The sequence below is a fragment of the Berghia stephanieae genome, chromosome 6 (assembly GCF_034508935.2).
Source record: "Berghia stephanieae isolate SIO BIC M18660-M18661 chromosome 6, UCSD_Bste_1.3, whole genome shotgun sequence".
NCBI lineage: Eukaryota > Metazoa > Mollusca > Gastropoda > Nudibranchia > Aeolidiidae > Berghia > Berghia stephanieae.
Window position 1 is genome coordinate 42,871,557 of NC_088365.1, and position 13,453 is coordinate 42,885,009.

At 34.7% G+C, this 13,453-nt stretch overlaps 2 protein-coding genes across 2 annotated transcripts in view; one reads left to right on the forward strand and one right to left on the reverse strand.

The window, feature by feature from the left end:
• The window catches only part of LOC144975690 (uncharacterized), a 26,329-nt gene extending 24,401 nt beyond the window's left edge, over window positions 1-1,928 (reverse strand). The window contains exon 1 of the mRNA XM_078919881.1: window positions 1,588-1,928. Coding sequence (XP_078776007.1) covers window positions 1,588-1,758 — 171 coding nt within the window. The 5' untranslated portion in view covers window positions 1,759-1,928. The remainder of the gene's footprint in view (window positions 1-1,587) is intronic.
• A 416-nt stretch (window positions 1,929-2,344) lies between these two features.
• LOC144975053 (pseudouridylate synthase 7 homolog) overlaps window positions 2,345-13,453 on the forward strand; it is a 50,454-nt gene continuing 39,345 nt past the window's right edge. The window contains exon 1 of the mRNA XM_078918734.1: window positions 2,345-2,618. The gene's annotated coding sequence lies outside the window, so the exon portion shown is untranslated. The remainder of the gene's footprint in view (window positions 2,619-13,453) is intronic.

Below are 13,453 nucleotides of genomic sequence, written 5' to 3' on the forward strand. Positions count from 1 at the left end.
TGGTAAAAAAAACGGATTTCTGGCTAAAACCGGAAAAGTGGCATCCCTGTAACCAGGGCTTTTACTTGAATGTCTCTATTTTGGGGTTTTCACTACTAACAAAATCGGGACCAGAGGTCAATGTCGTTATCCAGAGGTTGCACTGTATATATATATTTTTTCTCTCTCTGATCATTTTATCGCTCTCTGAATTATTAATATTATTTTTGTTTAGTTACTTTATAATATGGGGGCAAAGTGGCAGAGTGTTTAAGGCACTGCACTGTGAACCGGAAGGTCCTGGGTTCAAGCCCAGCTTCAGGTACTTTCGTTATTTTCCTTGAGCAAGATTATTAACCCACAATATGCTCACTTGTACAGCATGGGTGATTCTTGTTGACATCAGACATCTTGTTTGATGAATTATCTATATTCCTTCATGGAATGCCTAGGCGACGATGCCTTATGATTTCATGGCGGAAAGGCATAATTTAAAAAAATTTTTTTACTTTTTAATATTTACTTTTTGAGATCGGAGTGGGGATGGATATAACAATTTGCAATATTTTATATAAAGCAACCAAAAGAGAGAGAGAGGGGAGGGGGGGGGGAGAGGGAGGTACAGATATTTATCATTTGTAACACTCTTTAGAAAGAAGACAAAAAAAAAAAAGAAAGTGGCGGATCCAGGACTTGAACACAGTGTCAATTTTGACAAGCCTTCTAAGATAGGCGAATTACCCATTTGGCTATGATATCTACATTAATGTTGACGCATATTGTGTATATATTTTATATATAGTAACCTACTATCTATCGACTGATTTATTGTTTCGCTAATTTTATACTTTTATTGATATTTTATTAATGTTAGTTATTTCTGCGCATTACGAAAGTTTTATAGTCTGGAAAAAAATTTTCAAAGATTCAAAAAAAGCGTCTGTGTACCAATGGTGATTATAGACAGACACTGTCTGGCTTTAATCGTCCATTGTTATTATCAGACATGTATGCGGATAATCACAGCAGTTCAAAATTTTTAAAAACTTCCTTTTTTTATTGAAGCCATTTGACATTGTATATTTTTATATTGTTTAAAATAATTTAATGATTTGGTACACAAATTAACATTGACATTGTTTGGCATTTTCATTTTATGTCAAATTTATCTGGAAAGGTGTCTGTGAAGTATATATATCTGTCAGTAAGAGATTTTCTTATTCACATTCAGAGTCTGTAAAGCGTTTCTTGAATTCTAGATAAATGGAATTGTATATGATTTAAAAAAAAATAAAAATTAATGTCTTCATTTTACGGTGAAAATGCTCTGACCCAGACAAGAGCTGGTTAAATACGTTCATAAATATCAAATTAAGAAACTAGGGAGCAGGCCCACTTTAAAATAAAGATCTGAACAAGCGTGTATGAGTATGAAAGGTGCAGACAAGGCAAGAAAGAAAAATACAAGAAAAAGTTAAAGAAATACTCGAGTTGTTTCCTTTGCCTACTTAATAGACCGAGGAGCTTACAGCAGAAGGCCTCCCGTTCCTTAAAATTATTAGAAATTGGTGGGTAGAAGTCCAACTGTGTAATGCACATTGTACTCACATCAATCTTCTTGATATAATTAAATGGAACGTAACCAATTTGCCCCAGTCCATTTTGAGCTAAAAACCACTGATCAGAAATGGAGGTATCGATCAATGTAAATTTGTCACCAGCCTCAAAAGACAAATATTTGGGTAGTTTACTGTTGTGGGCGTAGAGAGCACGATACATTTTGAGTTAGATGTAAGACAGCAAGCGTCGGTCAAATGCAAAGTAGGATCCAAAGTCTAAATTAAACTTTTCCCACGGGAGACATCAGAGCTGGCATTCTTGCGGCGGTGCCAATTTTTTTCTCGGTCTTTTTTTCTATGATGATGCTCTGCTGCTAATATTTTGTGAATGAAGCTATAAAATTGGAATGCAGTTAGATGCAGTTTTTATTGGAAGACAATGGACAAGCAAGGGAGACAACGCTAAAAAACTAAAACAGGGTTGCCAGTTTGGCATTTTAAATGCCAGATTCCAAAAATCTGGCATTTTTTAAAACCGTTTGGCATTCGAAAAATCATTTGGCATTTGGCATTTTCATTTGGCATTTTTTTTCTTGTATATTATACTTCAAATGACACCTTTTCTTAATTATTTCTAAACGCGTAAAAACAAACATCTTCACATTTCTTTTTCATTCTTAAAATCCAACCGTGGTGTAGTGGTTTAGCACTCCACTTAGTAGTCAGTAGGTAAATAATTACCCCAACAGGAAATTTAGTATGATTCAAAAAAAAAAAAAAAAAAGAAAAAAGAAAAGAAAACACGCAAGCCACCAGGATATGATAATAAATTGTCTATCAAAAGTGAGTAGTTTTCTTAGTGGGGGTGGGAGTCAACAGACTTTGGCATTTTTTTGAGTGTTTTGGCATTTTTTGAGTCTTCCCCTGGCATTTTGTTGAAAAATAATCTGGCAACCCTGAACTAAAAACTAAAAATATCATCATGGCGCCATGAACAAATCGGCCAAATGCTGATCACTGAAAAGTTAATCTAAATCAAAAGACACATTTAGATAATAGACGAGTCAAGTTAGAGTTTAGGTAAGTTCTACTGTATCTTTAGTGGGAGTGCGGAATGTTTTCGCGTTCAGTCGTTCTAATCTAAATCAAAATGCAAAGGCAGTGGCTATGGCAATGAGGGACGCTACGTCACGTTCACGTTCGCACGACGGTGACGCAGTCGGCTGTTGTCAGACACTGTCTAGCAAACGAATTGCTTATTCGCAGTAGTACTGAGAATAGTGATTTCACGGTTGAACCACTATTCGCAGTAGTAGAAGCGCTCTCCCGACACCTGTCTGGGGATAATGAAAATTCGTTATAGCCAGACACCTGTCTGGGGATAACCAAATTTCGTTATTCCCAGACCGATATTTGAAACTCCGCTCTTTTTTAAACAATTACCTATCCACAGTCCAGAATATGGAATGTTTCCAAATGCAACATAGAAATAAAGATAATAAAAATTCGTTATCCCCAGACACCTGTCTGGGGATAACGAATTTTCATTATCCCCAGACGCATATTTGAAACTCCGCTCTTTTAAACAATAATTCACATTCCAGAATATGGAATGTTTCCAGATGCACATAGAAATAAGGAAAGTTAATAAAATATCTATAAAAACATAAAATTAACCAAGATTAAAATCAGTTGTTACTACATATACACAATATGCGTCGACTTTGAAGTGGGTGTCATGGCCGAATGGTTTAGTCGTCTGCCCTGCAAGTTTGACCAGAATCGACGTTGTGGGTTCGAATCCTGGTAACGTCACTTTTTTTTTTTTTTTTTTTAAATTCCGTCTTCTTTTTACAGAACGTTGAAAGGGATAAATGTCCCATCCATCCTCCCCCCACCTCTTTTTTTTTTATTAATAATAAAAATAATATCATTATTGATAATAATATAATAATGATTATGATGGTAATAGTAATGATAATAACAATTATTACAATTATTTTTATTATTACAATTATTATTATTATTATTATTATTATTTGACGAAAACAAAAAAAATAAACAATAATAGATCTAGAGCAAATTAAATAATGAAATAATATTATCGGAGAAATAAAAAATTCAACTGATTAAAAAAAAACTCTTGCTCAGAACTCGGAACAAAAGTGAAAACAACGAAAATCAATTGGGAAGAAAGAAAGAAAAAGGGGAAAAAAAAAAGTGTCGCGACTGGTTCGAATAGGAGGAAAATGAAAGGTGGCCTAACCCACTGAGCTGTCTACCCACATCGCTATCGGAATATCTTAAATTCATATATGAGCTAAACATATTTCCACCATTTTTTCTTCCTTGTTTTGGTAGTTATTTTCATCTCTGATTCGAATCAAAATATGTTGTTGGATCTAGTTTTGTGGACGTGTGATACTAAATTGTATTGTCTTGTGCGCAGAAGTCAGGAAAATAACAGGTGTCGGTTTTGGGCTTTGGGGCGAACAACACCATGGCCTAGGAATTCGTCCGCGAAATAAAAAATAATTCCCGGTCATCCCCAAAATTGTGGCCAGAATGAGCAAATTATAGAAACAAGAGATGATCAATAAAGTTAACAGGTAGGTAGGTAGTGAAAATTTAAATGGTTGGTGGACTATGAACAGATTTGATGATTCTTCCTGGTTGAAAATAAAAAGTCGAATTGCCAGTTTGACGTTTTCAGGTCAAAGTAACAAAAGAAATTTCATTGATCCATTTGCTTTAAAATATTTTTTTTTAAAAGAGCTGGATTTGACATTTGATCACTATTTACTTTCATCTTGTGTTAAATATTATTTGATATATTAAGGGGAGGGGCGACACCTGAAATATCGATTTTTGGGTCAAAATATAAAATTTCAGTTTTTTATTTATTATAAAAGAACAATCATTTTTTCACATATTTTCAGCACTGAGAAGGTGATTTGGATAATATAAAGTTTGTAAATCGTCTTTCATAAACATGGAAGTCGACATGAAAATACCAAACTTTTCAATTTTTTGTGAGAATTCAACTGAAAATAATAGGGCTGAAAAGCATTATAATACATATCGATGTTGTAGATTTTGATATCGATAGTTTAGTCTACTCTTTGCCCGTCTAGTTGACAAGGTTTCAGTCTCATAAATATCACAATATGGGCAGGGGAGGGGTTTAGAAACTGTTAGTCGCGAACAAAGATTGTGTGTCAAACAGCTGATAAGAGGTCAAGTTGTCAGGTAAATACAACGTGATCACGAATGGTGCGATCTGATTGGCTGACCTTGTTCTCGACCTCCGACTCCGCGCCAGGGATTGGATGTTGAGTCAGGGTGAAAGTTCGCCTCTATTACTATTACTTTTACTACGATTTGTTTACATTCCGATTGATCAATTGTTTTATCAAATTTTGACACGTATTCACGTTAATTATCTCTAAATATTTCCAATTTTTACTGGATTATTATAAATATACCTAAAGTGACAAAAAAATCCAAACGTTGGCAACAATTATTTGCTACATAAGCCAAGAAAGCAAGAAAGTTATGATGGCTCATGGTTGATCCGTGGCCACAAATCTTTGATTGGAATTGGGTGTGTGATAGTAGTATTATGATAAAGCGAATCCAAGCAATGCCGCAGCGGAAAGAAATGAGATGGGCTATTCTTGCCGGTCTTTACCATGGTTATTCCACCAATGACTTCCCTCAACATAGGTATTGTCCTCCTGAACCGGACTCCATATGCTTTTATAAAAAATATATTGCTGCCCATGTGTATCCTGTTGACACAAGCAGCGTCTACATACACCTTTGAATTTTGATTTGCTTCATGAGCACTTGAAGCCTGTATATGATTTGTTGTGAGATGAAGACAGCACAAAATCCAAACGAAAGGTCTCATAATTCTGTTTGGTCAAGATGCCATAAAACATACTTCCATTCCCTGAAAAAAAGTTGAGTTTGGTGCAGAGTATAATTTTGGTCCAACAGAAATAACATCCCTGAAAGTGTCTTTGAGCATCGGTGGACTGGGAGAACACTCCCAGATGTTGAGTCAGGAAGCAGAGTCAAAAAGACTTGACCAAAGCATAAGGGTTGCTCAACATAAAGAGAAAAAAAAAGAGGCAAAATGAAAGCTCAGACCCGTGAAAAAGCCCAGAGGGAGGCAGAAAAAGAACACGGGGGACCCTCATACGGTGATGGTATGTTTTGAGCTGGTTGTACCGTTTTGTCTTATTATTTTCATTCATGTTATCTTTGATCTCGTTTTTCTCAAAATGACATTTTTTAACAATCTTTTTTATCTTATTTTGTCATTTATCAATCAATTTGTTTAAAACTTTGCATGTCTAGAGCTATAGTGATTATCTAAAATCATACAGAAGGAATTTTAAATATCTTTATTATTTTTTGAAAAATTGACATTTTTATGTCAAAAAACATGATTTTTATCATACCGAAAAAAATTTTTTTTTTTAAATTTATAAATAAAAATCTATTAAAAATATTTAAAAAATGCTCTGTATTTTTTTTTTATAATATACAAAAATACAACCATGCAAAATTTCAAGAAAATTCCATGGAAACTTATTGAGAAAGTAACTTTTAAAAATAGCACCCAGAGAAGAGTAAAATCCAAGATGGCGGCCGTCACCATGGCAACCGGACACGCCCACCGAAATAAATCACATGGTTCGAATCCATTGGTCATAGGCAATGTCCCAATATAAAAACCTATTGGATATAGCCATTATTCTTGAAAATAGTTTCAGGTGTCGCCCCTCCCCTTAACTGTTTTGGGACACAACCACTAGTATTTTTTCCAGAATATTTGGTATTTTTCACGCCAAGTTTGGAATTTTGCATAAAATCTTTCTGCCCACTTGCTACATGCGTCTGGGGATAACAATTATTTTTATCCCCAGACAGGTGTCTGGGGATAACAAAAATTGGTTATCCCCAGACAGGCGTCTGGGAATAATGACAGCCGGAAAATTAATAAAATATCTATAAAAACATAAAATTAACCAACATTAAATCAGTTGTTACTACATATACACAATATGCGTCGACTTCGAAGTGGGTGTCATGGCGGAATGGTTCAGCAGTCGTCTGCCCTGGAAGTTTTACCAGAAGCGACGATGCGGGTTCAAATCCTGGTTCCGCCACTTTTTTTTTTTTTTTTTTAACAGAACGGTGCAAGGGATAAATGTCCCATCCATCCTCCCCCCCCCTCTTTTTTTTTTAAACTGTCTCTCTCTCTCTCTCTCTCTCTCTCTCTCTCTCTCTCTCTCTCTCTCTCTCTCTCTCTCTCTCTCTCTCTCTCTCTCTCTCTCTCTCTCTCTCTCTCTCTCTCAGTTCCTTTCTAGTTTTTTGCAAATTGTCATATTCGTCCCCACTCCGATCTCAAAAAGTGTCTAAAAATAAAAAGGATAAATAATTAAAAAGCAAACAAACAGAAATATTGAGAGAGCGACCAAATGGTCAGATAGAGGAGAAAAAAACAAAAAATAAATTTTAATAAAAACAATTTTAAGAAATTCATGCTCAGAAATGGAACAAAAGGTCAAACAAAAAGGAGAAAAGAATAGACTCGCACAAAAAAAAAAAGAGGTGGGGGGGGGGGGAGGGAGGATGGATGGGACATTTATCCCTTGCAACGTTCTGTAAAAAGAAGACGGAATTAAAAACCCACTTCGAGGTCGACGCATAACTGATTTAATGTTGGTTAATTTTATGTTTTTATAGATATTTTATTAACTTTCCTTATTTCTATGTGCATTCGGAAACATTCCATATTCTGGACTGTGGATAATTGTTTAAAAGAGCTGAGTTTCAAATATCTGTCTGGGGATAACGAAATTTGGTTATCCCCAGACAGGTGTCTGGATAATCACAGCGTTAATAGAAATTCTAAATGTAACTCACACACTTGAAACCAATGTCATATGAAAGAGCTGGCAACACAGATTACAAAACAGTTTGAATTTTGTTTCTATCTTGATTAGTAATGTAGTTAGGGCAGTTCAAAGTCTGACATTTCAGACCAATTTTTACCAAAAATTACCATTGCAAAGTTGTGACCGAAATTGCGTGATTTTATTTTTAAAATGGTTAAAACAGTCAATATGGAGTTCTTATCATATATTGTATACCAAAATGTTCGTCTTATCGAGGACAATGCATTTACATTAAAAAAGAGGAAGATAAACATTTCAAATTAACACATTATTACATATATGACGCAAATGTTACATAATTTAAAACTCGGCTAGATACTAGATGTGAGAAACAATTTGCTATATCAGTTCTGGATTTATCCCCAATATCTCACTAAAACAATTGCAAATAATTCCCCTCTTTTATTTAATACATAGAGAATAAAAAAGGGTTTGAGAGTATTTAAATAAAAAGATATAAATGTGTTGCGTAATGACATAATGAGTTTATTTTTACCTCTGGCAATTTAATTGCATATAAAAATAAAATGGTAGACTGAAAAATTTCAAATAAATTGAAACGGATTCCCTAATTTAATTAGAAGGAAAGTTCTGGCTTTTAATACTTTAAAAAATTATGCTGAATTACATCATTTGAACTGACAATTAATATAATGTTATTTATAACTAATAGAACTCTTTACCATAATAATTATTAAGGCTAAGGCCTTTAGAATATGGATACAAATGATAACAAACATATCTAAACATATGGGAAAGAAACTTGATCACTTGATGGCAAAATAAAATAAAATTAAAGCAATTGGTATTTTTAAAATATCGATATTATTAATATCGGATTTCACCAAGGGAAGAAATGTACGAACTTTTAAAACAAAGACTATAAAATGCCCATAAATAAAGTTGGAAAGTATGTATTCAAAATAAAAACATAGTAAATAATAGTACTTAAAATATGGACTAAATTTAAAATAGTACATAACTAAATATAAAATATCGATATGAATATCGATATCGTCGGGCAGTCATGATGAGAAGATAATGTAAACATGGCATTTCGGCGCAGAGTTAAAAAGTGTCTGCGCATAGATATAGAGCCCTGAAATTTGGCATGAATAAAGTTTAGATATTATTCTAAAAACAAGCGTTTTTATTTTAAAAACACGCGGTAAATAAAAAAATAAATGCAATTGAAAATTGCCAAATTTTAACTTCCTATAACTTCTGGAAATATTAATGGATTTTTACTTAATTGGCACCATTTAAAAGGAAATTGAAAGACGAAAATAATGATACCAAAATATCTGCGATATTCCTCTTTATAACGAAGTTATGCATCTTTAATTGAACCCCCCAAAACGCGAATGTCAATTTCCAGTCACAACTTTCCTATTGGCGAGTTGGGTCACAATTTGACTGCTACCTCTGCTGCTCACTAAACTGCCTATTTAGACAGAAGAAGAAAAAAAACTTACCGTCAAAAGCAGTTTAGATTTGAAGATGCATTTGTTTTCTATAAAAAGCATTCTGTACTAGACAATCCTTGATGAATTTCAAAAGTTATGTTTGAAATTATTTCGTAAATTTTTCATGATTCATTCCTTGCGAAAAAAAATTTATTTAGAAGAAGATTATGGAAGAAGTGTCACTAGATATGTAATTTGGTGCATAAGTGCAGCAAAAATTGGTGTGCAAAATTAGTTTGTAGCGGATACGATACTCTGTGTATGTGTGTTTCTTTTGGGGGTGGGGGGTGGCTATGTACAAGGTAACAGGCATCTAGTCTCAGGATCTACGTACACATTAACTATTTTACCGTTGCAACACAAGCAATGGATGGTCCTCGCTGTCGTGAGCGCATGCTCATGTGTGTGTGTGTGTGTTATCTTTTAAAAATCAAAACAATTTTAACCATTAATGGCGAGATTCAATCTTACACTACCCAAACTCCAGATCTTAGTCTTAATATTATCATTAAAAGACAAGCTTTGCGATTAAAGTTTAATTGAAGCCTGAGTTGAAAAATACTGTTCTCTTGGTGGAAATGATTTATTCTGCATAAGCAATCTGGAGGAAAAAAATCAGATGTTCTTAATCCCATAACAGCGAAGCTAATTTTTTGCTTTCAGATAATGATTTCCTTTTATCTTTAATATTGTCAACGGAGAATACAGCGTTTCCACCAAGAGAGCAGTCAGAGTATCGCAACTCAGGCTTCAATTATCTATAATCGTTTTGCCGTTACTTGTCTTTTGATGAAGACGGGAAGATTTGGTGTTTGGTCAAAGATCGAATTTCGCCTTTGAAAGGTTGCATTGCTTTCCCCCCCCCCCCCCCCCCCCTTATTTTTTCTTTTTTTCTTTTTTTTATTTAATTAAATTTTTTTTCAACAACTTAGTATTGTTGATTGCAAATTCCTTTTTTCCAGTAAGTGCGGTAGGAGTCTCATAGGATGGAGGACTACTGCAATCAGTGACACTGATTTTTGGTTTTCAACTAATAGTTTCCATTTATATTATTTTTTTAACACAAACACATACACACGACTGTGTGAGCTCACGACAGCGAGGACCATCCATTGCTTGTGTTGCAACGGTAAACCAGTTAACGTGTACATAGATCCTGAGGCTAGATGCCCTGTTACCGTGTACGTAGGAACTCCCATAAAAAAAAGAAAAAAAAGAGAGGGACACACACACACATGGAGTCACGCAATTTTGCGCACCAATTTTTACTGCACTTATGCACCAAATTGCATATCTAGTGACACTTCTTCCGTAATCTTTTTCTAAATAAACTTTTTTAAAACCTGTCTTTTGGCAGCAGCGACATGGGATGATGATTTGACCCTGAGGAGGAATGAATCATGAAAAATTTACGAAATAATTCGAACTTAACTTTTGAAATTCATCAAGGATTGTCTAGAACATAATGTTTTTTTTTATAGAAAGCAAATGCATCTTCAAATCTAAATTGCTTTTGACAGTAAGCGTTAAGTTTTTTTTCTTTTTCTGTCTAAACGAATGATTGCACAGAAGCTAAATATGGGTTCCACCACCGCACCTCTCTATTTCAACTAACCCTAAGAAAAATTAATAACTAGTACCTAAGAGGAAAAACAAACACCCTAGCACCTTAAAGCTCCTCGTGCTAGCATTAATTTCTTTCAAATTGTATTTTCAACGTGGATCTTTTATCATGCGTTTATTTATTCAATTTGTCAATATTATAAGTAGCTTTATAATTATTGTTAAAAACTCTTGAACAAACCATGATAGATTAGTGAAAGTTTAAACTTTCCTAATACTAATACGGCCATTTTTTTTTGTTTTTTGTTTTTCGCCGCCATTTTATTTTGTGAAGTATTGAAAGCAGTCCTAGGTTTTTTTTCTCTATATATTTGGGTTAGTTCGAGGTCTGAGGATTTTTTTCCTATTTATTAAGGTTAGTCAAAGTCTTAGTTAAGGTGCTAGGGTGTTTGTTTTTTCTATTGCTATTAGGGTGAGGTAAAGGTACCAGGATTTATATTTTCTTAGGGTTATTTGACTATTTGAAGGAATATTTGGGTTGTTTAGCACGAGGAGCTTTCAGAAGGGCTCCCCTGACTTGCTCATTGCTCACTGCTCACCTTGAGCTAAGTGATATTTATACAAAGGAAAAAACACCTTTTTACTAGTAGAAGTAGTAGACCAGAAAAACGGCTTGTTTTCAATAATTTTAATTATTTAAACGTTTTAGATTTGCAATCTTAAGAAAGAAACACAATCAGAATGTCGTTTAACATATAATTGGTATTTGTCATCAATGCTCACAGAAAACCATCAGTCAAACCCTAAAATATTCTGGGCATTTGTGGCACCAATTAGGAAAGATATTATACAGTTCACTCTGCTTAATTGCACATTGGTTAATCGCACACTCCGCTTATATGCTACACATTCCCGAAAAACTGAATTTTTTTCTATATAATCGCTTCGCTTAATGGCTACACCTTGATCCCATCTTGGTTGAAGTGACAACCAACAGCCATATATGTATCATGAAATCAACAATGCTGTTTCCATTCCACACAAGTTTTCGTCTGAAGCATTCAATCAATCCAATACTGTAGACCCACCACCTGACATCTCAGGAGCCAATGGACTTCGCTCAGCCACACAAAAGACAATGCTTGGGTAATGAAAATGAAGACAAGTCATCGGTATGTGACACACCACCAATGACAAACACTGAAAAACTTGACATGGCGGACAAAACTATGCCGTTTCATCCAAGAAGAATGCTTGACAAATGATCTGCCAACATTGGCGAGAATGGAGACAAGGGTTTATAAAAAACTTGCACAGATTAGAAAGCAATCAATGGTTCATGATTGCTATTCTTACAAGCAATAATGTCACATTTGGATGTCAAAAAAAAAATCCCAAAAAAAGCAAACAACCAAAAGCAAAAAAATAAAAAGGAAAAAAAAAAATAGACAAAATAACACAAACCTTCGAATGAATCCATGTCTTGAATATAACGGACCCAATAAAAAGCTGGTGCTTAGATGCTTTTATAAGCTTCTCCGCTTAATCCCACACTCCGCTTGATCAACACACTAACTCGAACTCCCAAGGGTGTGCGATTAAGTGGAGTCAACTGTATTACACAGTGACTCAAAGACCAAAGCCAATATTTTGAATAAACAATTTGCCTCTGTATTTACACAATAGAACAACAATAACTTGCTGAGCTCAAAGAAAGGACTTATGCCCCATTACTTCAAATAGATATCAACAAAGTAGGAGTGTGTAGACTACTCTTTAACATCAAGCCACACAAAGCAATGGGGTCTGATAACATCTCAGGAAGATTCTTAAAAGAACTCATTCATGAAATTGCACCAATACTTACAGTTAATTTTTGTGCTTTGCTTACTCAGGGAGGGATTCCATGTCAATGGAAAGAGACACATCTGTTGCACTGTTTAACAAGAAAGGGGATAAAACAAACGCTGAGAACTATCGCCCTGTGTGCAGCAAACTAATGGAGCATATTTTACACAGTCACGTTTACATTGATTGCATTCTCTTAGACTTTTCAAAGGCATTTGACAAAGTTCCCCGTAAGCAAATTCTATTATTATGGTATCCTAGGAAACATTCTCTCATGGATTTCCAGTTTCCTTTAAGACCGATCTCAAAAAGTTATCCTTGAGGGCCAGCTTTTGAACTACGGTTTCCTCAAACTTTTTTGCTTCTTTGCTTTTTGCATGTCCTGTTGAGTTTGAGGAAACCGTGCTGAAGTGCAAGATCAAAAAGTCAAATGTGATAGCAGAAAGATGTGTGGCGGGTGGGAGTCGATGCAGAGGCAGAGAAGAATATGAATATGAATAGGTTAAATTATGTAAGTAGATATGAGAAAGGGAGAAAGGGGGGGGGGGGGGTAAATGAGAGAGAAGAGGTAGGGGCAAATTGTGGCGAGTGATCTATGCTAGTGTGGTTAATGAAGTAGGTCATGTGCATACATTTGAGCTAAAGAATGGCAAGAAGGGGGTGGGGGGTTCACTACTGGTTCATGACAGACATAATTTGATTGGATAATATTATGAATCGTGTGTAAAATATTGAATTTAAACAGAGGGAAAATAGTGAATGCATGACTTTGTTGAAATAGAGAAAATTATATCAGAAACAATTTGAATACATGAACTGCTTGAAAAGATTACAACCGAAACTTGAATAATGGCAATGACTCTACACAAAACCGTCCAAATAGATTTAGATGTAAGCCGGAATGCTTGAATCTAGCCTGGCCTCACCTGGTTGGCTACGTTCATGGCACAAAAAATTTGGTATCTTTAGAATTGTGAATGTAGCCACTTCGTTTTGCAAAAGGCCACATATGTGACAACACTGCAAGATTCATGAATTCGTCATGAAGCAAACTGTTTTAAATTTA